The sequence below is a fragment of the Diplotaxodon limnothrissa genome, linkage group LG9 (genome assembly GCF_057381915.1).
Source record: "Diplotaxodon limnothrissa isolate DT_005_m linkage group LG9, D_limnothrissa_male_GT1.1, whole genome shotgun sequence".
NCBI classification, from domain to species: domain Eukaryota; kingdom Metazoa; phylum Chordata; class Actinopteri; order Cichliformes; family Cichlidae; genus Diplotaxodon; species Diplotaxodon limnothrissa.
In genome coordinates, this window is record NC_140604.1 from 16748568 (window position 1) to 16772279 (window position 23712).

At 39.8% G+C, this 23712-nt stretch overlaps 1 protein-coding gene across 1 annotated transcript in view; it reads left to right on the plus strand.

Moving 5' to 3' along the window:
- Positions 1-23712, plus strand: part of LOC146625383 (cadherin-12-like) — a 65162-nt gene that overhangs the window by 36898 nt on the left and 4552 nt on the right. The window contains exons 6-9 of the mRNA XM_085362031.1: positions 5803-6056; positions 12830-12966; positions 16308-16429; positions 21822-21939. Of these exons, the coding sequence (XP_085218157.1) occupies positions 5803-6056; positions 12830-12966; positions 16308-16429; positions 21822-21939 (631 nt within the window). The remainder of the gene's footprint in view (positions 1-5802; positions 6057-12829; positions 12967-16307; positions 16430-21821; positions 21940-23712) is intronic.

Here is a 23712-nt window from a genome sequence, read left to right on the forward strand (position 1 = left end):
AAGACAAGAGTTGAAACTCATCTATTGATTAACGTGCCGAATGTTCCAGTAGGAGGTGAAATGAGTTATTTTAGGCCTGGTGTAAAAGGAGTCCAGAGATGGGGGGAAGCAGGAAACAATATGTCAGCACAGCGGGAGATTCAGGTGTCCAACACATGAATAACACCTTGCCGAGACGCCAAGCAGGGAGCAATGTGTGTGCACGTCTGTGTTTGCATGTGCCGTCTGTGAGCAAATACGTACAACAAGAGAAAAAGAGGAGAGAGAGTGACAAAGAGGTGGCTGAGGTGGTGCTAGGAGTCGATGAAGTGCCTTCTCTCTCCGGTGGCCTGGGGAGGCGTGGGTGTTATAGATTAAACTAGTGTCTCGGGGCTCATCTCATGGCTAACCCTGTCCTATTAAGAGTGGCAGAGTCTTTCACAGTCACTCTACTCAACTGCAGTGTGGACAGAGCTGCTGGCAAGGCTCTCACATGGCACTCCACTGTTGTGAACACTGGGGGGATGGAGATGCTTCGAGGCAGCCAAGGACACAAACCGATGTGACTGATGGCAGCACAATAAAGTGAGCAGCTCTTCTCCGCAGTGTTAGGACCCCCTGGTATTCACAGGGACATGAAATGGCTCTCTGGGGCATGTAAGCTTTTCTCTACTGATGATAAGCTCTTTGTGCTCTGTGGTCAGTTGACTGCTGATAGCACAATTGTGGCCCCAGGGCTTAAGTATTCTTCTGCATGGCCGAATTTCGCCGAACTGTCAGTCAATGATTGCGGTGACTTCATGAAGGTGTCATTCATTTTAGACAGCCCTACTAAACCGGCGACAAACCATGCCTCATAACTGCTCATCTCACAATCTCAGTGGAATCTGAAGCAACTTTGTATCCAACAAATAATGTGTTTAGCTTATTGGACTGGCTGTCATGTAGGCTCGGAAGGTATTGATCTCACAAGAAATAAGCATCCAGACAACACGCACTTTTGCTATTCAGAGAAATATGTTGGCTCACGCGGCTGCTATTAGAAATGTGTAATATTCTGGGCATGTTTGGCTTAACTTTGATTTGCTCTCGAGGGGGTTGGAGGGGTTGGTGATTCATAAGCAGTATTGTAAATATATAATACTGTGGTTAAACGGATTTAAAGCCGCTCTGCACATCACAGATTAACCAACACTGTTGGATTTTTCACCCATTTAATCTTCGGCCCTCTTCAGGTAACACAGGCATTCAGCACAAACAAATAAAATCAGCCCTCTAATGGCTTGCTGTGCTGTGATAATGATTCGTCAGTGGGAAAGACTAGATACAGTCCCGGCTTTTGGCAGAAAACTATCCCCCCCCATTAGCAGGTGAGCATAGCTGAAGTTGAAGAAGAGTATTGAACTCTGCTATTGTTACAGTATACTGAAGTGAATGCACAAACAAACGGTGAACTTATTAAATATGCATATCATCCTGCCTCTCACATCCCTAAAATAACCACCAAGGTAAAAAAAAACAAGACAAAACAAAAAAACAACAACAGCTGCAACTAACACTTTATGCTGTTAAGAGAGAAAGCTGCGAAGGCGCGAGTAGAAACAGAAATGAGTGCCAAGTGAGACGTAAATTACTTTTTTTTTTGGACTTGCCCTTATAATATCTCAGTATAAATCGTCAACGAGCTCATCCATTGTTCTGTATTCACACATGGGAATCTGTCGATGTAAGGACTTTTTAACGTGTGTGAAGGATAATACTGTACCTGTGAGACTATGATGCTGTGATTAGTCCCCAGCTCTGAATTAACAAATTCCCTTGGAACATAACAGGTTCAATTGGCAAGGAAAAAATAAATAAAGTTCCTTCATTCAGTATCACTGCCAGTGCAATGAAGGTGCACATTTACATATCAAAGGGCGCTGCGCCATGTCTAGAATTTCAAGTATGTTCTGTTGTGATGTTGAAGAGCAGTAGCACTGACATGAGAGGAACTTGGTTTGTCCTCCTTACAAATTCCGCCGTTGATACGCTTCCTTGTTGCGTCTGCAGTCACCCATAAAAAGGTGCATAACAACTGAAGCAATAATGAGACACTTTAAACATGTAATTGAATGGTATGCAACTTGTTTATGGACAATATACATGTGTGGATATGGGTAATACTTAGCAATACAGAGCTGGCTTCATAAGTAGGTCATCTTCGAAGGAGAGGGAGAAAAAAAACCTAAACTGATACATGCAGGCACAGAATGAATGGCTGTTTTTTTTTTCCTTCTTGGGAAATTTCCCCTATGGCCTGCAGGTCTGATTTGATTCTCCCCAAGTCAAGCGTTGACACATTAGTACGTCTTCTCATTAACTCAGAATTTCTCATTACCCCCTCCTGGTCCCATTTTATTCCAATTTAACCACAGCTATCCCAGACATACTTGGACCATCATGTGTCTCAGACATATTTAAAAGGCCGTGAAGCTCTGAACATTACTGTTTGCACTGTGGAATTTGCTCGATGGTTTGTCCATGCATTGTCTAATCTCCCGCTTCCATTTGTGAAGTAAATGAACTGCACTTTGCCCCCGTGTTGTCATCTCTTTTCATTTAATAGGAGACTCGATATCAAAACCTTTCAATCGTCTGCCATAGTACTCCATAAAAAGAAAAAATAATAAAGCCATAATAAAGCACTAATACGTGCTCTATCATGCCGGGGTGTTTGTTGTGTGTTTTTAGTTTTCAAATGCTAGTGTAGAATTTGAGAGCTCTGCTCTTTATTTTGATACTGTAGAAGAAAATATCCTGGGGGGGGGGGGTCTTTGTGCAATCAAATATTATTGGCAGTGTTTGGTAAGCTTAAAACAATATGATGGGGAGGGTATTAAAAGGTTTGGATTTTTTATATTATTTTTCTGGTCTCCTGTGCACTATATTTTAGTCTTCCACTCTGTTGAATTGTTACACACTGAATAAACATGTCAAATGAACTTAATTAAGTTTCATAATGAGCAAAATGTTATAAATGTGATAAATGTTGCATAAAATGATTCAGGGCAGGAATATTTTTATGACATTTAAAACACTTTCTAGTTGCCACATTGGCTGTTTCAGCTAACAAAGGTGAGTGTTTCATAATTATGAAAAGACACACATCTTTCAAAGAAATGCACCATACTATTAATTTCTTGGCATAAAACCTGGGACATCTTAATAAGTAGGAACTTTTGTCAAACAAAGCTGTTGTGAATGGGAGGGTGAATGTGAATGCACAGATTTGAGAGCACCTTGTAGTTGGTGGCTTGTGAGAAATGTTAAAACATTTGCAAATATGCAAATGCAGAGAGTATAACTGCAGAAGCAAAGAAGTTGAGAAAAAAAGAAACAAGAATATGTGAATCATAACTCATATGTGATAAATATGTAGTAATAACGAATAAACCAACCAGCAGTTTTAAGATATAGCAAGGTAACTTTTTGAGTCTGACAAAATTGGCTAAGCGTTGCTGCAGTTTAAGAGTGCCTTATTAAAACAGTCACATTTAAAATGCCTGAATCCACATGCAATTAAATAGCATTGCTCATGCTCAACTGTTTTCAGGCATTATTTATGCAAAGTCATTTGTCAGCTGGAGCTCCAAGACACCAGCTGCGCTTGCTAGGAGATTTGTGTCAAAACTGTGGCAAAGTCGGTGTGTGAAAGGAGCATTTCCTCATCGCATCCCGCAAGACTGTCCTCAGCTAGCTGCGGATTACAAGAAAATTAGACAGTTATAAAGGGTGAGATTTTGGGCCTGTATCCTAATTGTGGTGATGCAGCATGTTGAGATGGAAAGCAGAGCTTCTCCCTATCCCCAGTGAGATTCTGGCTAATGAGGCCGGGCGTACACCTCCTGCTGTCCACAGGCCCACCACCGCCTTCCCTCCTCCTTCTCCACCTGTGCAAGTATTACTGTTGAACTATGCATGGCTGTCTACAGATGCCGGTCCAGGCACAGTATGATGTACTATGCCAGAGGGCCTATTATTAGTATGTTATTCATTTTGCTTTGTTTATGCGGGGTTTGAATCGTATAAATTCAGGTAATGAGAACTGTTTTAAATATCTTATTGGTGCAGTTATTTCAGTTCTCTCAAACATACTTTTTAAGAAACAAAAGCACAGAGATTTCCTTTTGATGCTGGTTTCCAGGAATTCACAGCAGGAAGCTCAGTAAACACTGACTGTTGTACATTTCAGACTACTTTGCAGGTGTCGGTGTAACTTTGGGGAAACTTCTCGCTTGATTGCGGCGATCAGAATTTGACTGACACCCACAATTAATTCAGTTTTTACACCAGACTGTTGCTTCAGGGAGCTCTGTCTTCCCTTGATGTTGTCACCTCTTGAGAGTGATTGAAAGGGACAGAGTGTATTTCCTGTTAAAGAATCTTATAGCTGTGCCTAGCCAGTTGCATCTGGTGCACTGTAATCAAACCAATCATGGTGGTTGATGGTCAATGATTGCTTTCAGATTGGCTTGCCTTCACATAGTGCTCTCGCTCTCTTTTTTCTTTTTTTTTTCTTTTTATGGACACCTGCTGCAAGTGCAAGACTGTGAAGCCGTGGAGATGGAAGAGAGACAGAGGGCTTGAGAAGCATCTGTTATCACTGTGAAATCATGACTGCACAGCCTCTGATTATTTCTAGTGGTTGGACTCTAATTACATTGCTAATTCATGTGCATTTAATTTGGACAGATGATTTAGTCATATTCATTTTGCATGGCAAAAAAAAAAAAAATCCTCAATTTTAGGCATCCTCCAGCTTACCCACTCTCCCACAGCCTCTGTCTCTTCACATAAGAACATTTTGCAGCCCTATTACCAGCTGTTTTCACTTGGTGTCTTCTGAAACAGCAGGCCAGAGAAGCCAAAGACCTGAGGCAGGGAGATAGCATTGCTGCCATAGTGGTTACATGTTAGTCAATTTGAAATACACAGAAAGGAATGTCTCTCATGTGACTCCCGGCCAGTAGAGCGTGACCAACTGCAAGCTTGCCAAGTACGGTTGGTCACACATGAGAGGGCAGGAGACAGGCAGAAGCACGAACACGGGTGTCATTGCTGTCGGATGTGTACACCTCATTCGCAGACATGCCGAGGCCGCTCATTCCACCCCTCGCTTTTCACTAATTGACCCTGAGCTGATATGTCAGACGCTCAAGTAGGAAGAACATATGAACTCTGAAGCTATTGTTTGAGAACTCTTGTATGTGGGGTGAAGTCCTGCTGAACCAAATAAGTGCTGCTTGACTTAATCACCCTGAGGGGGGGGGGAAACGTTGACCTGGTCAGGACCTGCAATATGTGTCTCATGAACTTGGTGCTACTGTACTATTAACTGCCAATTGACCTGTCATGTAAACAACAAGCATACACACAATCATTATCCTTCCTATCATATCAGTTGTTGCTTTTTTCACATGCATTTACTCTTTTTTTCGCAGGCAGGTGTGAACAATGCCGCTTGAATGTGTTTTGCCAAACTGAATAAATACAGGAAATAACACGTAATGCTGTTTTTTATTGAATGTGAAGACTGATGTTGACATTTGATAGCAGTTACTCATGCTTTAAAATGATAATATAACAAAAATGAAGTGAGAGGAAACTGCTGTCAACAGCGATGCTGATATCGAGTTGCAGCATTTTCCTCAAGAGCTCTTAGCACGTACATGATGAACACTACACCAAAAGTGCATTAGATCAGAAGTGCAAACACATGACACAATTATGATTTGCAAACAAGTTGGAGGTAAAAATTACTTCTTTTTTCCCCTCACTCAGCCTCTGGACTATGAAACAAAGAAGGCATATACCTTTAAGGTAGATGCTTCCAACGCTCACCTGGATCCAAGATTTCAGAGCTCTGGGGCCTTCAAAGACACAGCAACAGTGAAGATTAACGTTTTGGATGTGGATGAGCCTCCGGTGTTCAATAAGCCCTCCTATGTGATGGATGTGTATGAGGACACACCTGCGGGGACCATCATCGGAGCAGTGACTGCACAGGATTTGGATGCCAGCAGCAGCCCAGTCAGGTAAAGTTAAACTCTTCAGGATTAAAAAGTAGATCCTGTAGACATATATTTCTGCACATGGTGTTTAATCACAGTTCAGTTTTATCAGTTTTGTTATATCTCAGTGGTGGGAAAAGTGATCTGATTTATCAAAGGGTAAGCCAGTCTCAGGTTTCTTTCAAGTTAAACTGCCACAAATATTTTGCACACAGTGGAAACTGTCTGGAAAACCTTTGTTTTTAATGCCCCAGGAAGTGGTTGTATTTAAATCACAAACATATGTCTCCACAGTACTACACAAATGTCTTGAGTAACCTCTCATTTCTTTATATTCTGCAGAAAAATGGGAAATATGTGCACTGAGTTATTAAAACACGAGTATAATTCAAAGGTTAATATTTGGTGTAACCAGATAGTATAAGTAACTCCAGTACAGCCTGAACTCTCTTAAGCAAGGTTTCTTGTTATTTCTGTAAGCAGTTTTCAGGCATAGTTCTCCAGTCTTGTTAAAGGGCATACAATACAATTCTCTGGATGTTGTCTGCCATGATGAGGTCTGGACTTTGAAGAGGCACATTTTTCGAGCAGGATACACTTTTGTTGCATTAATAACATGTAAGGCATCACTTTTGTGCTGGAAAAATGACGCTGTTGCCAGTTAGATGCTTTCCAGATGGTATTGCATGATCCACTAAAATCTGGCTGGACTTTTCTGCATTCATAATTCTATCAATTTTAATCACATGCCCACTACCATTGGGTAAAATATAGCCTGGAATTTTGGAATTTTCTGTATAGTCAACTAAACTGTTGTAACAAGGTACCAAAAGATACAATTTAAAATAGTTTCTATGTTAAGTTGTGTGAAGACATGAATTAGGTGTGTTTTTATACTTATTCACAGTTTAATAAACTATAAGAAGCATATCTGTGAGGCTTCTCAGTCATCCAGGTCATCGTAGTGTAAGGAGCTTGGAAAGAAGAGCATCTGGAGTTGTACACCTGCATCTAAAGGACAAAGGCCATTTTTTTGAGAATGCCAATGTCCACTTCTTGGACAGAGAAGACAGAGGGTTTGAAAGAGGAGTGAAAAAGCCATCTATGTCCACTGTGAACAACCATCTTCAAATAGAGGCGGTGGCTTACGACACCAACTGTCTGCCATCTATAATCCAGTTTTGAGATCCCTTCCAAGACACTTTAATGCCCACTCACATCTTAGGTCATTTGTTCTCAGTAAGTCACATGATAGGGTGGGGCAAGGTCTCACAACAGGTTCACCCAAAACTTTGGCTGATTGTGACCCACACCTGTTTTCACACCTTTGCTTGTCTGATTAGGAAGAGGAACAACAGGGGGTCCAGGATCCTCTTAGGGACACTCCCAACAGGACTTAAAAATCTGGGACTCTCCACCAGTTGCTCTTAGAACTGAAGAAACTTCTCAGATGAGAGGTTGAGAGGTGAAATATCTTCAAGAAATTTTAAAGAAGTCCAGACACTTTTAAAATAGAAGAACAAAAGAAATAAAAAATGTGCCTGAAGAATGTTGCACAGCACTGTATATAATTCGAAATATTTCTCTTTTGTAGGAATGTTCAGAGACAAACTGCACTTGAAAATCAGTTTTTCATGCAATCAGTTATGCCACTGACCGAATATGATGCTGAATGAACAACACTTACTTCTTTTCTTAATTACTAAGATTAACAGACTTGTCAAGATGCTATGCATTTTGTGCCAACTTAATTATACTAAATTTGCATCGTCATGATGGTTTTATGTAGAACCTTGACAACACAGCTACATTACAGTGTTTCCCGTGATTCAGAAATCCCTGCCATTAAAAGAAACACATTGGTTGACATTATTCAGACTATAATTTGTACTAAATACTTGAGTAAAGTATGGTAGGATCTAAACGCGCATCCATCTTCAAGAGCTCAGGCTATTGAGCCAAATTGCCCTTGGTATTCTCTTGAGAATAAAAGTGTTAAATAGGGAAGTACTGTCATTCTGCAGCCGGTGATTGAAGGTTTTAGATCTCTATTCATCGGTGTTTCCAGTCTTCATTCATCAGTGTCATCATAGCTTTAATCTTGAGAGTTTTGTCAGGTTTACTCATCAGTCTAAAGCCCAATCAGTCTATGTAGAACATTTGACACTGCCATCTAAAATCCTGCTAGGATGATCTGTTAGCAGGTCTACACTTGCCGGTAATGTTACACAACATAAGCAGCCTATTTGAACTTTGTAAGAGTTGTCATTAAGTATATTTAAATATTCTGTGTACTTTCAAAACAAAAATTAGTGACTTTAGTTTTTAATAGTTTATAATGACTCATTAAACTAAACTGAATGTATTGATCCCTGCCTCTCAAGCTGAACATTAGAGATACCTGTTGTTATGTTTAATTTGTTTTGCAGATAACAAATAGGGATAAAGCAGCAGGAACCTATGTAATTATGCCAACAAAGGCAGACAATTTGGGAATAAATCAGTAATGTAATAACATCATTGAAAGAACACTACAAAGCTGGACATTGAGAGGCGATAGCACACTGGGAACAATAGTGAGCAGTATGGACATAATAAGCCAGCCCTGACAGAAGAAAGCAATGCAGTGACCAATGCATCTACTGAGCTGAGGTTAAAGATTATGGCCAAACACAAGGTATCAACCCAACTGAAAACGATCCGGAGCTGAAACGGAACAATTTTGAAGAATATGTGGGAAAAAGAGTTGTCACACAACACAAACTCCAAGTGGCTATTGGACCTAAGAGCACACCTCCCAGAACAAGAACCAGTCAACTTCACAAAGACAGACATCCACTTTCTGGAATGAAGAACTGGACAGTACCGGGACCCGGCACAAGCCCAGCCTATGAAAAAGCTATCTCCTCCTGAGATCCAGCCTGTTCATTTATGGCCCCTGTAGTCGACATACAAATCACAAAAAAAGTTAAATTGGAAGATATTTTTGCCCTTTGTTCTCAAGAGGATTTGGCGATCCATGATTGCCTGGCAGCACGAATAAGGGGCTGCTAATAGCAGGTATTCATCCAGACAAGGTAGAACAATCCTGATCATGAAGGATCCCCTAAAGGCAGGTAACAGCCAATTACCTGCCTCTCCACAGAACACAAATTCCTATCAGGCATTATAGCAACCAAGCCGATTAGGTATATAAGTCAACACGTGACCATGACCGTTTTCCAATGCTCAGAAGAGCATTGGAAAACCCACCAGACTGCCAAAGCATCAGCTTGTGGTTGATAGAGCAGACAGTAGGAACACATGTGAAAGGTAAAGTCCAAAGTGATCCCAGTGGTATTAGTTACATCAGAAGCTGTAACCCCCCAAACTGGGAGAGAGACTCCACCAGATTCTAAGCACAACATCAGAGGTCTCTGTCCAGAAGATTGCAGTTCTAGCAACAACTAAGACACTGGACTTGTTACTGGACACCTTTCATACTGTTTAAGTCCAGTTAAGAAGGAACAGGACGAACATTTTCACCAATCACTTTTAAAACTGTAGGTGACAAAGAGTGGACCTTAAAAATCTGCATAATTTACAAAATTGATTTTACAAAACAGATTTCATACCTTGTTTTGTTTTGTTTGTTTTTTTCTTTTTCTTTTGCTTTATTTTTGTCGGGTGCAGGTTGTTTTCCCATAGACTTCTATATAAACATTTAAGATTGCATGCATCATTTTTTTTTAACAGTGAAGGAAATACTTACTGTATCATGCAATCAAAACCCAGATTGTACAGTGAATTACGTTTTACCTTCTCAAATCTAATCCCTTTTGTTGTATCAGTTTAGTATTGCTGATAAAGTATTTTCAAGACATTCTGAACAAAACATGTTTTCAATAAATCAAGGTTTACATACATGGCTGTGGATTCTACATAAATGCATACAGTATCATCACTTCACAGTGTTGTAGCTTGTAGTAAGTCTGCTTTGGACAATGCAGATGACATGTTTGCATTAAATACTGCTCAGAAGTAATAGATCTAAGAATGTGTTAGATGAAAGAAAAGTGTAAACCATAGCATAATATATCCATGTAACCTTACAAGGGTACTAAAAACAAATGGAAATTCATTCCCTTTGCTAATTTATATTATTAGAATTAATTACTCAGGTTTTAATTTCCTCTTTAATAGTTTTTTGTTGAACGCTGAAATCAACCACCTAGTTTATGAAAGCTGAAGGGTCCTTTATAAGGCGCTGCTGCTCTCTCCTGGGTAATTATCAGGTGAGACATTTTAACATTACAGCTCAGTTTTATAGATCTGACATGCCTCACTCATCTTCTGATTTATAATCAAGGCAAGACGCTCCTTTTCTTTCTCAATCTCTCTGCCTCGATATGCACCCGCCACTGCACGCACACACATACATAGAACGCACACTTACTCATGCTGCCCCATTTTCTACCATTAAACCTCAGTGGTGGATAACAATAGACTGTCCTTTGCAAAGACAAAAGAGTGCATTCTTAAAAATGTATGAGAACCCTTTCGCTTTTTAAAACAAATTAGCTGCTCTTATTCAGGTGGATTGCTTTATAGTAATGGATTTCAGAGATGAATTACCAGAGTGTTACGCAAAAAATGGGAAAAAAAAAAACATGTTGCATGGACAGTAGTTGTTTTATTATGAATATTTCATCCCAGGGAAAACAAAAGAAGAGAAGAAGCAAAGATTTGTACAACAAAAAACGAATGCCCTCTACTCTGTGGATCTCCACTTTGTCTCCAACATTTTAAATATTCATCAATACCACAGCTGACATTGTTCATTTGTGTGCCTTTAGAGAGCCATACATTCTTCACTTCAAAACAACGGACCCAGTGACCCATCATGCATAAGGAATAATGCTTTTAGACATTTAGACTCGACCAGTAACACTATTTAGCAGTATAGTGTCAAGCTATCTCTAGCTGCAGGGACAAAAAGGGCATCATGAATAGTGCATTGTTGGCTGATTCTATAGAGCTTCCTACAGCTTGTGTTAGTTTTCAGAACTTAAAGATGGAAAGGCCTCTGCCTAAAAAAGGCAGTAACACAGATCACAAGACTTTGAAGAGGCACATTGGTCATGGACTTTAAAATGCTACCACAGTAAAACCATAAACTCTAAAAACCAACGACTGTAGAAAATAAACTGAAACATGCCTTCCTTTTTTCCCTTAAATCACCTTGTGCACTGTGTGCAATGTGCACTGAAGTGAATTAACATCATCGCAATTCAAAGAAGGAGATAACGCCATAATTAATTTTCATATCTACAGCTGTCTGCACTGAGTTGATCTTAAATAGACTCTTTATATCTGTGATTTCTTATTCCTAGCTGTTGATGAGCTCTATTCTATTTAAAGATAACTCAGAGATTAGGACAATTACAAGTAAAACTATTTTACATGCTTTTTGTCCCACATGAATACAGAATTAATGTTTTTTTCATCTTTGTAATGCACTTTTAGAAACTGTGACTGATGTGTTGATACGTATTGTGTCGTTGAACTGAATACCAGCGCTGTTTGTTAATGAACATGCGATATCTTGTAATACCAACTGCATGGGCCACGGTGAAAGCAACACATGTGCTTGACTAGCAGGTTGACAACAATGATACCCTCTCCCCACAAAAAGCATAAAAATAAAATGTTTTACCCTGAGGAAAAATTACACCTATTGATTTTTTTGAACTTTTGATGGGAGTTTGGCTGTAATATTTATCAAAGAGACTCACACTAAACTATTTTGACACGATCATGTTCGCTTCAAGGCCGCATGCAATGCAGAGTTAAAGAGAAAATGGCGACTGACCCAAAACTAAACTGAAAATTTAATGGAACCCAAGCTCATAGAAAATATTACTCAAGTGGTGTTGTTATCAACCTGATTACAGTAAAAGACTTGAGGGTGTAAATGTAAGCCAGGCTTTTTTCTCTTAATGACTGAGTCAAGTCCAGTTTGAGGCTCTGTAGTGTGGAAAACAAGCATTATAAATATTCATGAGAAATAGCTTTTTAAGATCAAATACTTTGGCATGGAACAAAATGTTTTTTTTTTACCAGGATAGTGGCAAAGACAGCCTTTTCTGTATGTAGTGAATGCGGACTCACTCCCATGAAAAATTAACTATCAGCCCTGTAGAAATGACCATGAGTAAGGCACCAGATTCCCATTACATCTCAACTGACCTAATTGTGAATGAGAATGAAAAAAGACAATCTATTTATTCCTGCTGGAACGCCATTGACGATCACAAAATTATTAATGAAAAATAGCCTTTTAAGATCAAATAGCATGGAGTGATGAATGGCGCTGTCACTGCCATGCGGTCTGCTCTCAGATCTCTTTTGTGTTTCGTAGTTTGCATTCAGAGCAACTCAGTAAGACCAAAGATGCATTTCACAGAGAGGACATCATGCCTTCTGTTCTCAGACATCGAACCAACACTTTATGCCTTTGTTGTTCATTGAGCATGAGAGATTGATACGGTTTCAACTGTGCCCAAAATTCATTTATGTTCCCAAGAAAACCGTTAGCTCAGCATGGCCAAAGTACGTGTGCCCCATTACTAGATTGGAATGTATATGCGATCCTCAGCACATTTCCTGGAAATGACCATTCAGAATGAGTAATGAAGGCTACGCCAACATTACATTACACCTAACTCATATACATGAAGCTAGAAGGAAAATCGCTGTGGTTTAATTTGCTGGTTTGTGCTGCAAATGGATGTCTTTAAACTAACGTTTTCTTTCAGATATTCCATTGACTGGAAGACCGACTTGGACAGCTACTTTGACATTGATCCAGTGGAGGGAACGATTTCTACAAACGAACTTCTTGACAGAGAAAACATCGCCCAACACAATATCTCCATCGTAGCGACAAAACTCAGTAAGTATGACAATGAGATCAGTTATGATTCACGCAGGTGTCATTGTCCTTCCCCCACCTTAATCTGCGTGAAGGATTTAATGCACTTTTACTCAAGTCAATACTCAATCCCATTTTGCTGGAAAGGTTTATAGGTATCTATAAACTATGATAGCTCTCCCAGAGGGATGTGTCTTCAGGACATTGTCTCCTCTAGCATACTTGCCTTAACTCTGTTTTCATTTTTAACTGCCTCTTTTAGCACGTTTGATGTCACTGGCATTGGAAGAGAGCTTGTCTTGCCAGAGTCAACTTTTACTTACGCCGCAATAAAACGTGAACCTTCCACAGTTTAACAGTCCGCCGACGCAGCGGCATCGCAGCATGTTGTGAGCCAAGCTCGGAAAAGGATGGAACTAATGTGAAGCTGTGGCTTTAAGACATGTCATCAAGCTAATTATGTTTTTATGAAGGAAGTGGAGCAAATTTCTGGATAAATAAGCAAATCCATCGTCATCAAGTCATCAAATCTGCTAAGAACCGTCAAAGTCATTATCCCAGAGGCAGGCTGGTGCTCAATCAAAATTACACATGCTGTATATTCATTAGGACAGACTGTGAAATATGGGCTGTTAAAACTTGAGTCATTGTCGCCTTGGAAACTGATATTAGTCACTTCCCCTCAAGGTCATGGAAGTGACATGCTAATTTTGTTTTCAATGTGTGTGCGCCTTTCTTTGTGTGGCTTTTGTGCATAAGTGCCAAGAAATTGCAGGATGAGGTAGACTGAGAGGAAACAGCACAGATGAAGAGGAAGAGAAGCGAGATGGAAGTTTTAATAGGCAGTTACATGTTCAGTGTGTCATACTAGATGCAGGAATCAGGGGGAAGTTCTGCTCATTTTATCCTCACCCACCTGCGCTTCACTCCTTTCTTATCACCTCGCTACAAGTCGGGCTCTGATCCAGACCTCTGCCCACCCCTCTCAGAGGATCAATGTTCATCTACAGACAATGTTACTCACTGACAATAACAAAAAAAGAAATAAACAAAACTTCCAGAGCCAGTGTTTAAAAATAATAGTTGGACTGGTGCAGCAAGAACAGAGATAAAACCAGCACCCCAGAGTTTGTGTCCCAGCTTGAGTTCAAATCTGTGTTTGACCTTGAGTTAGATTTGGCAGTACTTTGTGTTCTGGGTATTGGATGGCTGTTATGGCTCCACTCTTCTGGATACTATTGTCATCGTTGGCATGTTTGCTGTCTGTTATTCAGGTCTTAAACCACGGATAACAACAATAAATACTAAAGCAAGGATGCCTTCAGTGCCCATACAAAAAAATCCAGTTGTTGAGGAGAGGTCACGCACACACAGAGAAAAAAAATAATTGTTCTAACTTATCTACAGTCTGTAGCAGCCCTATTTAGTATTGCACAGCAGTTTTCAATAAACAGTAAATTATTGCAGACCTCTGTATTTGACCTGCCTCGGTATCTACCGAGTGTTCTTGCCGCTAATGCTTTTTAACATTTATCCGCCCACACCTTTTATTCCCGTTACACTTGGTGGAAAGCATCCAGCAGTATCGACAGAGTTGCTGGATGGCATTTATGCTTTTGTTCACCTGGTCACAACACCTGAGCTGGAGACACTTTAGTTCGGAGACCTTGGCGATCCGTCTGGTCGTCTGTAGACACTGCAGTCATGCAGCAAAATGAGAGCAGTGCGTGCTGTTCCCCTGAGACACTGGGCTGAACAGAAGGCGTGCTAAATAAGAGCCAGGGCTAGATTAACTGGTTGTGTTTTGGCATTTAAACTCATTGGTAATTTTAAGGCAAGGGAGAGATATATTCAATGCTGTAATAACCATGACATGGGGCAATTAGGAAGCACACTTACTATCTTTCTTCTTTTTTCTTCTTCTTTTTTTTCAAAAAAAATGACAGTCAACACAATTTGTTTTTTTGTTACTTATGTTATCTGCAGTTACACTTTTAGCAGACAGATACTCAGAATGATTTCTTTTTATTAGTGTTCTGCAGTGCATTTTATAGATCCGTGGTTGATTGCTTGCAATAATAAAGTATTTTTTTTTAATTAAAATGAGAAATAAAAAATGCAAAATGTGCATTAGAAAAACAGTATAAGCTGGTAACTTCAGGGCAAATCACTCAAGCATTGTACAACTATACAGGACTCAGTAAATCAATAGAGCATATGTTTGGGCTAAATTGCTGCTCGAAGTCAGATTCAAATATAACCACTGTGCCATTGCTCCATCTAGTGGGCTGAATGATATATCACTCATAATAACAACAGTTATGGAGATGAGTTTTTAAAATTAGATGAGAGGGAAAACTGTAAACTTAACTAGCTCAAACCACTGAGACTATATAGAAATATAGAATTTATTGATATGGAAATATTTTAAGTTGTCCCCACTTTTATAAATAGAGTTCTCGATCACAAGCGAGCGATAGTGCCTTTTTGCCAACTGAGCATCCGTGTTAGTAGTTCAGTCAGTGCAAAGCAGCAAATCCCATGATCAGTGTCATTTTTACCTTGGTGGGAAGATTGCTTTTTCCATCAAGGTCAGAGACAGGTTGCTAACTGAGCCGTGGCTGCTTCTCCAATCCCCCCGCCCTTGCATTTTTTTTTTTCTCAACCACCCAGCAACGCACAAACCTACCAACCTATGCACTGGCACTCACACAAACGAGAACACGCTAAGCCTCCCAATGTGCACCAAAGCCTATTCCCACATCAAATCCATAAAGTTTACCTTAACTGGGCTCTCACACAAAGAGAACATTTCCCCATTGTATCCCCTCTGTGAGGAAACACTAACAAACAACTGTGGATTCAAGCTATTCCCACTCGAAGGGGCTTTCACACACTAATTAGAATGGGATGCACATCTTATGGTTCAAACCCATAACAGAACCTTTAAAAAAAGGCTTGTAATAAAAAATGTCCTCTCGAAAGGGCCGTATACAATAATATGAGGTGTGCTTTAGAAGCAACACATGGGATGAATTTAGTGCATGTATTTATTTTATTTTCCTTCTCAGCATCATAAAACAGCATTTATGCATCACTGTGTTCCACACACATAAGACGTTTTCCAGAATTTGAACACTTGCAGTGGCTAAGCAGCTATAACATCTGTTCAAGGAGACTCAAGCATGAAAGCCTCTTTAACCACTTGACCATGCTACTGCAACAGTGATAAACCTTCGAGCTCTGGCTTGTCATAAGATGGTAGTACTTAATTTATCCACATGATGTCAGTGCTGTGAACAAAACACCCAAAATGTCTCTGTTTCTGTATTCATGTAATTGTTTGTTGCTTCTCTCTGCAGACAGTCCAGTTCTGACCAGTCGAGTAGCCATCACTGTCCAAGTGCTGGACATCAACGAGTTCCCCCCTGAGCTCGCCAGTCCTTATGAGACCTTTGTGTGTGAAAATGCTAAAGCAGGACAGGTATGTTTACAGCTGCTGCTTTTGTCTGACAGGTGCTGAAGGAATTAGGCAGAACTCATTAAATTGTGTTAATTTATAGCGAGATAACATCTGCTTGTTGGAATATGTGTTCCCCCATAGAGGGGGGTATGGTTTTACAGCATTTACTGACAGTTATCTAAAGATGTCAAATTGAATATGAAGGATACTTCTTTATGAATAGTGACAGTGTCCCTGTTTCAACTTTGGCAGAAATAATTTCAGACTTTTTAGAGGAAGTTTTTGCTTTTTGGAATGCTACACATTTCGCTCTCACATTGATATCTAACCAGCTACTGCATCTTACTCAAGGTCACTTGAATAAAAGCTTTTATTTCAGGGGATTTTTCCGAGAACACTTACAGAGTAGTACAGAGTATGAATCAAAATCTCGAACTCACTGAGTCATGGAGTTGGATTCAGTTCATAAAGCAAAGCGGCGCTTTGCATATCAGCAACCTCGAGCACATTTCGGATAATATATTTGAGATGCAGTGGAGAATTTGCCTGTGTGGATTGTAAACCACCTGTGCCTGTAAATTAGCCCATTAACTAGCATCTATATGCAGTTAGCGTTGTGAGGGAACAGCGTCTTTGGCAGTCTATCAAATCACCGTAGACACCTCATCACATTAAGGATGTTTTGCTGGTCGTCAGGTCTGTTGCAATCAAAACGCCCATGCCCTTCATTTGAAGACATCAGTGTCTTCCTTGGCATGTGAATTTGTCATGTTTCTTGCTTGCCAGACTGAATTAAAACACAAAATTGTCATTTTTCTCCTAAATTTAACGTGAATGGTTTCTCATTTGAAGTTAACCTTCACTCAAAAGCGTGTTTTGCTCATGGCTTCACTGTGCAGGATGATGAACAGTATTTGATAGTGGAAGGATGTTTTATCATTTATCTCCTCATGGAAAATGTTTGTCTTGAAGTTTTTGTCTTTAGAGTTTAAAGCATGTACCTGTGAGCATGTAATTCATCTAATCACACCTAATCGGAAGGCAGTTCTGGACCAATATGCAATTTACACTTCACAGCATAATGTGAGCACAGTAGTACAGATACACATAGCATGTTCAATGATGTGCAAGGCTTTGTGCGGGCAGCAAACTTTTTTTTTTTCAATCTAAAAAGATTGAAAAAAAAAACTATCTATCTATCTATCTATCTATCTATCTATCTATCTATCTATAGATAGATATATATATATATATATTTTTTTTTTTTTTTTTTTGATCCACATTCTAAAGAAATGAGGTGTACAATGCGTCCTTTAAAAGGTTTTCAGGCTAGCGGCTGTGGACTTGCGGGTGGCTTATGGGAGGTTTAAGGAGAGTGTATAAATGTGCAGATATGAGTGGCTATCTGGTGCCCTGAGCATAGTTTCTCTTTCCTGAGGTTGTGCCCCTAGCTTTAAGGATTAGGAGGTCATTATGTTCAATTATATGACTGCTTTGATTCTGCTTCAGATGAACCGATAGAATCAGCTTTTTATTTTGCTCGGTCTGTTGTTTTGGGGTTTTTTTTGTTTTGAAATTCCTTTATTTAACAAGATTAAGATTACGATTTTTATTTATTTATTATTTTTCTATATAGACCTGTTATACATGTGCAAATGTATTAGGGAGGTAAAGAAAGTAAACAAGTTGAAATAATATCAAGGCATTCATATATTCAGGTGAACTGGTCACATCATGCAAGAAGTGTCCTGTATATAAAACACAACATCGCATCTCCGTGGGTGGCATGGTATCGTGGTGTATAGTATTACTGCTTCACTGAGTTTGAATCCACCTCGGAGCCTTTCTGTGTGGACTTTGCATGTTCTCGCTATGTTTGGATGGGTTCCCTCTGTGTACTCTAACTTCCCGACACAGTCCAAACACATGCATGTTAGGTTAATTTGTGATTTTAATTCGAACATAGTTCCGAATGGTTATCCTCGTCTCTCTGTTAGCCCTGTGATAGATTGGCGACCTGTCCGGGGCATACCTCGCCTCTCGCCCTATGACAGCTGGGAAAGGCTCCAGTGACCCTGAATTGGCACTTCTATTTCTCTGGAGCTTCTTTTTCCTCAAATCCGGAGCATGCTTTTTCTTCCACAGCATGATCCTTCCAGGTGTTTTGCACAGCACAGCTGGAAGATTTAACAAAAAAGAACCGCAGAGCCTCTCTTGTAAAATCCATCATATGTTCCCCTTGTCTGCACTCACACGGCTAAAAACATGTAAAAACAGCTTGTTTCAGAGTGTCTCGTGCTGCTGCACAACATCCAATTCAAAATGATTGGTAACTTGGATGAAACCAAGCAAGCAGGAAAAGCAACTGATTGTTTTTATGTAAGTGTGTGGAGAAAGCAGGGGGGAGAGTGGCCTGAAACCTTCAACTGAGTTTTGCATATAAAGAAGATCAGGGTTGTGGCAAAGTTAGACAGCAGGTCGTTTCCACATCCCATAATTTACTGTACTCAGAGTCAACTGGTCAAGTGTGAAATGAGAAAAGCAACCATAAAGGGAATATAAAACAAATGACTTCCTACATATTAGCGCAGCTGGCGCTACAGTGTGTTCCTTCTGTTATATTTACTTTGTTTTTGATAATGCTATATTAAAACAGTGACCTAATGAATCACACTGATTCGCTGGAACAATTACATTTGCATTTACAGCATTTAGTTGACACCCTCATCTTGCTGTATGCAAAAGTGCAGAAGCAGGATACACTTAAAAACCATTAAAATATATATAATAGAGCCCGGTATATTCTACACATGTTTGTATGGGATATTGTATTTGTTTTAAATGTTATATACCTATGTGGTATGTGACTTTTGTTGCCATGATGCCAGGTCTCTCTTGGAAATGAGATTTTTAATCTCAATGAGATTTTTTACCTGGATAAATAAAGGATTAATAATAAGCGGTTACTGCAGCAACAGCTCTACTTGTGATCAAGAGGAGAGGTGAAGCATTTTTGAGAGCAAGGTAAGGTGGATTTACACTTGACAGATTATAATTAATTTTCTGTTTGTGAAAAATATAATAAATGCTGTTTTAAATAGGTGATACGAGGTTCTGATGTTTCAGCAGTGAAGCTAATTGTCAGTTAATACTGCGTGACATGGATTTACAGTAGTAGTAGATACTGTGGTCCTTGATAGGTAAAGAAGAGGGATAGTGGTGCACTAAAACACATTTTAAATAAGAGCGAGATTTTGTGTAGCCAAAGCTGATGGAGGCATACTTGCCAACATTTAATACAGGCTATTTTACTAAGGTTTTATGCATTTTAAAATTCAATTGATGCTAAAAGACCGTAACCTCTTTCATCCTTTACTTGGGGATAAGTATCCACAAGGGAGGTCTCCTGGGAACGACATACCTTCCTAGCCTCCCCCCCTATTTGCTCTTGCATCTCTAATAGTGAAATCTGGAATGATGTAATACCTGGCCAATGGTTGGTAATGCAAAGTCACCTTTTACTTTTGATATTTTCTTGTAATCCTGTTTCAACTTCTTAATTTTCTCTCTACATGTACCACATTACTGTGCTTTGTGTTGGATGCCCAGCAGCAGGTCAAGTGGAGCTACTTGTGAAGATTTTTTATATTTCCTCTGTCGCATATAGGTTTAGATTTTCCCTGTTTTTCCACCTGACCTCTCTGCAGAGAGTAGGGAGCCGGAAGTGTGCGTGTATATGTATATGGTTTTGTTGAGTTTGCGTTCTCAGTTTGCTTTTGTTTTTCGCTCTTGCATAATTGAACTTTTTGCACATCAGCATTTTTAGGTTTTCGTTCATATTGTGTTCATGCTCTAGTTAATGTTTCTGTTGTCTTCTATTTGTGCTCATTTTCCTTAATGTTGCTTTTGTTCAGTGTAGCAGTTATCTGTGGATTTAGTTCTTGTTTTACTTTGGCTGTGCTTAGTTTTACTTCCTCCCCTGTCTCATTTTCTTGATTGTCTACACCTGTGTCGATTGCCCCAGCTGTCTTCACTTCCATGACCATGACTTTCATGGCTTCCCTTCACTCTTTCTTGCAGTGTCTGTTTAAACTTACACTGTGTTCTCTGCCTACTTTGGATTCAGTTTTACATTTTTCTGGTGGACTTTGAATCAGCCACAATAAAAGGCCCGTCTTTTGTTATGTAGTCTGTTTTGGAGTTTCCATTTGGGTTCTCTTCTTGCAATTCATTAGACAACCTGCCCATATTTCTGGACCAATCACAGTACACCTACATAATTCAAAGTTGAAGGTTTTATGTGATATAGTTTAAGTCATTTTCCTTTGGAATACACTGCAAAACACGATTTCCCAGTCTTTTGATGGCCATTAGACAAAATTGCCTATATTTATTGAAAAAAGATGGGTCTGTTTGTAGCTTCATTTATTCATAAAAAAGCTAATTTGGTTGCAGGGGTTCAATAGTGCAAACTGTACATCTGCAGCGAGGACCTCAGCAGAGTGCTCATCACACCTAGTGTCAAGTTTACTCCCCTGGAGGGAATTTCATTTAGATACTGAGAAGGGAAAACCTCAGACACAACGCAGCCAGGGTAGCAGGGCAGTGGGGCCGAGTCGTGGCTCCTGCAGGTGGGGGAGCCAGCACCAGGGCACTGGGTCTCCCGCAGGTTAAATCCAGTAAGTGAAGAGCAGCTTGATTGCACAGCTGGATTGGCAGCAAGGCCATTTCCAGACATATCTCTGAAATGTTTGGGGAACAAAAGAAAGTAGAAAGCAGTCAGCCGCCTGGCACAGAGGTGGCTAAATCAGCAGTCTATGTCTAACAGGAAAGTGCAGAGGGGATAGTGGCTGTCATGGTGTTCTATTAGTAAACTCTATTTCACATGTAAGTGATCCAGTTTGCTGAGGTGCAGTAGTACGTAACAGTCGGTGTCGGACTGATCAAACTGTGTCTTTTTCCTGCATTTGTCTATGCCTAAAGCAGATGCACTATAAAAGAAATGCAATTTAAAATAGCTGGCCTCTTTCCATGACCATTGCACAAGCTCCAGCAGTTTTGAATAAAGTTAATCCATCACTTCATGTGATGAGGTGATCTAGCAATTTCAACAAGTTTTCAATCAAGTGCTAAAAACGTCCGGCAAAACAATTCAGTGGCAGGTCTGACACACAGGCAGTTTAAAACGACTAGACGTTGTTCAATGATGGATAATTTTCACCTCCAAACTGTGCAAATTCAGTCAATTTTCTGCGTGTGCGGTTTGCCAGTCTTCCACTAACCAACAGGCAGGAGAAGAGCAAGCCTCTTAAAATCCCCCAACGTTTAATACACATAAATGGCAAAGGAAAAAAGTTGATTTGAATAGTTTTATTGTCAACCTGTGGCATTCATTTATTTATTTTTTTTGCAGGTGATACAATCTTTCAGAGCAAAAGACCAGGACTTACCAAGCGCTGGACAACAGTTCTCCTTCAGATCACCAAAAGAAGATCTGAAAAACAGGAATTTTACCATCCGAGACTTTGGAAGTACGTATTCTCTGTTTTGACATACCTGACCAATGAGTACAGTTTGAAACATGTCTCCTGCTTTAACAGTTTATGAAATACTGACAAACAGGTCATAATCTTAGAAAGCAGATGACCTTTTTCAGAGATAAATTGAAATTGCACTTGAAACACTTTAAAGTGACAGTGAAAGTAATGATGATACTGAAATATACTGGGGTAGTGACATAAAAATCACCTTGGGTTGTACATTCAAGTGAGATATTACTCTTCAGTCGCTGCCTGCAAAAAACCTGTCTCCAAACAAAACCCAAAAGCACAGAGACTTCAGATCATCTTTTCATTGAAAGGTTTGAGTGGCATGTCTCAGTGCTAAAAATAACCCAAACACATGCAGTCAGAAACTGTATTGTGATAAGGCCACATATCACATGTGAAGCTCTGCAGTCTGCACCGGTTGAGGCCTTTGAAGTCTAACCAGAAAGACGGGTAATGAAAAGTGAAAAGTGGGACATGGCAGGATGAGGCCAGGGAAACGAATGCATTCACCATCCTTGACAAGCACTGGTCCGAACCTCTGATCCAGTTTTACCTTTTGGACACAGTGTCTTGCAGCATCCTGACTGCCAGAAGCCTCAGAAGCACACTCTCCAGATACAAAGTGAGATCTGATAGGTAGGGACAGGAAATGCAAACACCACAGGCTCTGCGGACAGGTTGGGTAAGACAGGGGGAGAGAGTGCACAAACAAAATCGTGCTTGTGCGCAACATGCAAGGTGTGCTAAAACGCCTGACCTCCTGTCAAGAGAAAGTGCTAGGCTTCGTCACTGGAACAAACCTGGCTTGACAGGGGTCAGACAGTCTAGCTGTAGCAGACAGAAGCAGGCAGGTTTAACCTGACATGTTCCCTCTCCCTCGTATACACTGTCGACCTCTATTCAAGTTGAATTTCTTACACCTTTGGCTGTCATCCCAAGTTGTTCCCTTTGTGTGTTTTTAGGAGTGTAATCAACAAAGCAGCAGTAACCCCACTGGAATTATTCAGATTATTTTATCCAATCTTCTTTTTATTTCTTTATTTATCCATGCTGCAAAAGGTTCATGAAGTCAGAACCATAAAAACAAACATTTCACGACAGGCTCCCTGTTGCCAAGAATATTCATACCACAAAACTTTAGGTGCCGCACACGGAGGTGCCACTATCAAAATGAAGTTTACAATTTTGCACATAGCTCAAAAACAGCTTGGCTTGCAGTGGTTTCTTTTCATAGTTTCATTCTCGGAGTCTTTGTTCTAATAGTTTTCAGCCCCAAAGTAATTTCCAAAAAATGGTTACAAAGTCAACTGATACATCAGATTTGACATTACAAAGTAAATCAATATTTATTGATTTAAATAGATAAAAAATAAAAGGAATTTCCCAGTTGTCTGAGAAAATACATTTCTTAATGCACACTCACTAATGCGTACTTAACTTTTCTCCAAGTGTACTCATTCATAAATAATAGTAACAATTTTTAAATCATTAGACGTCTCCATTTAAATGCTGCCAACACTGTTACAGATGATTTAAAGAAAGCGATCACATTTCAGTAGTAATCGGACACGTCGATGGTGAGACTTGTCTGAACTGCTACTGTATAGTCAGCCTGTATATTATAGACTTAGAGTATTTGATAATACATGCAAAGCTAGCAGAACAATATTTTAAATCATAATTTAATCTATTTTGCTTTAAGTTTAGTTTGACAAAAACATGTACATCTGAGTTATTGCCTCAGCTGTACACATG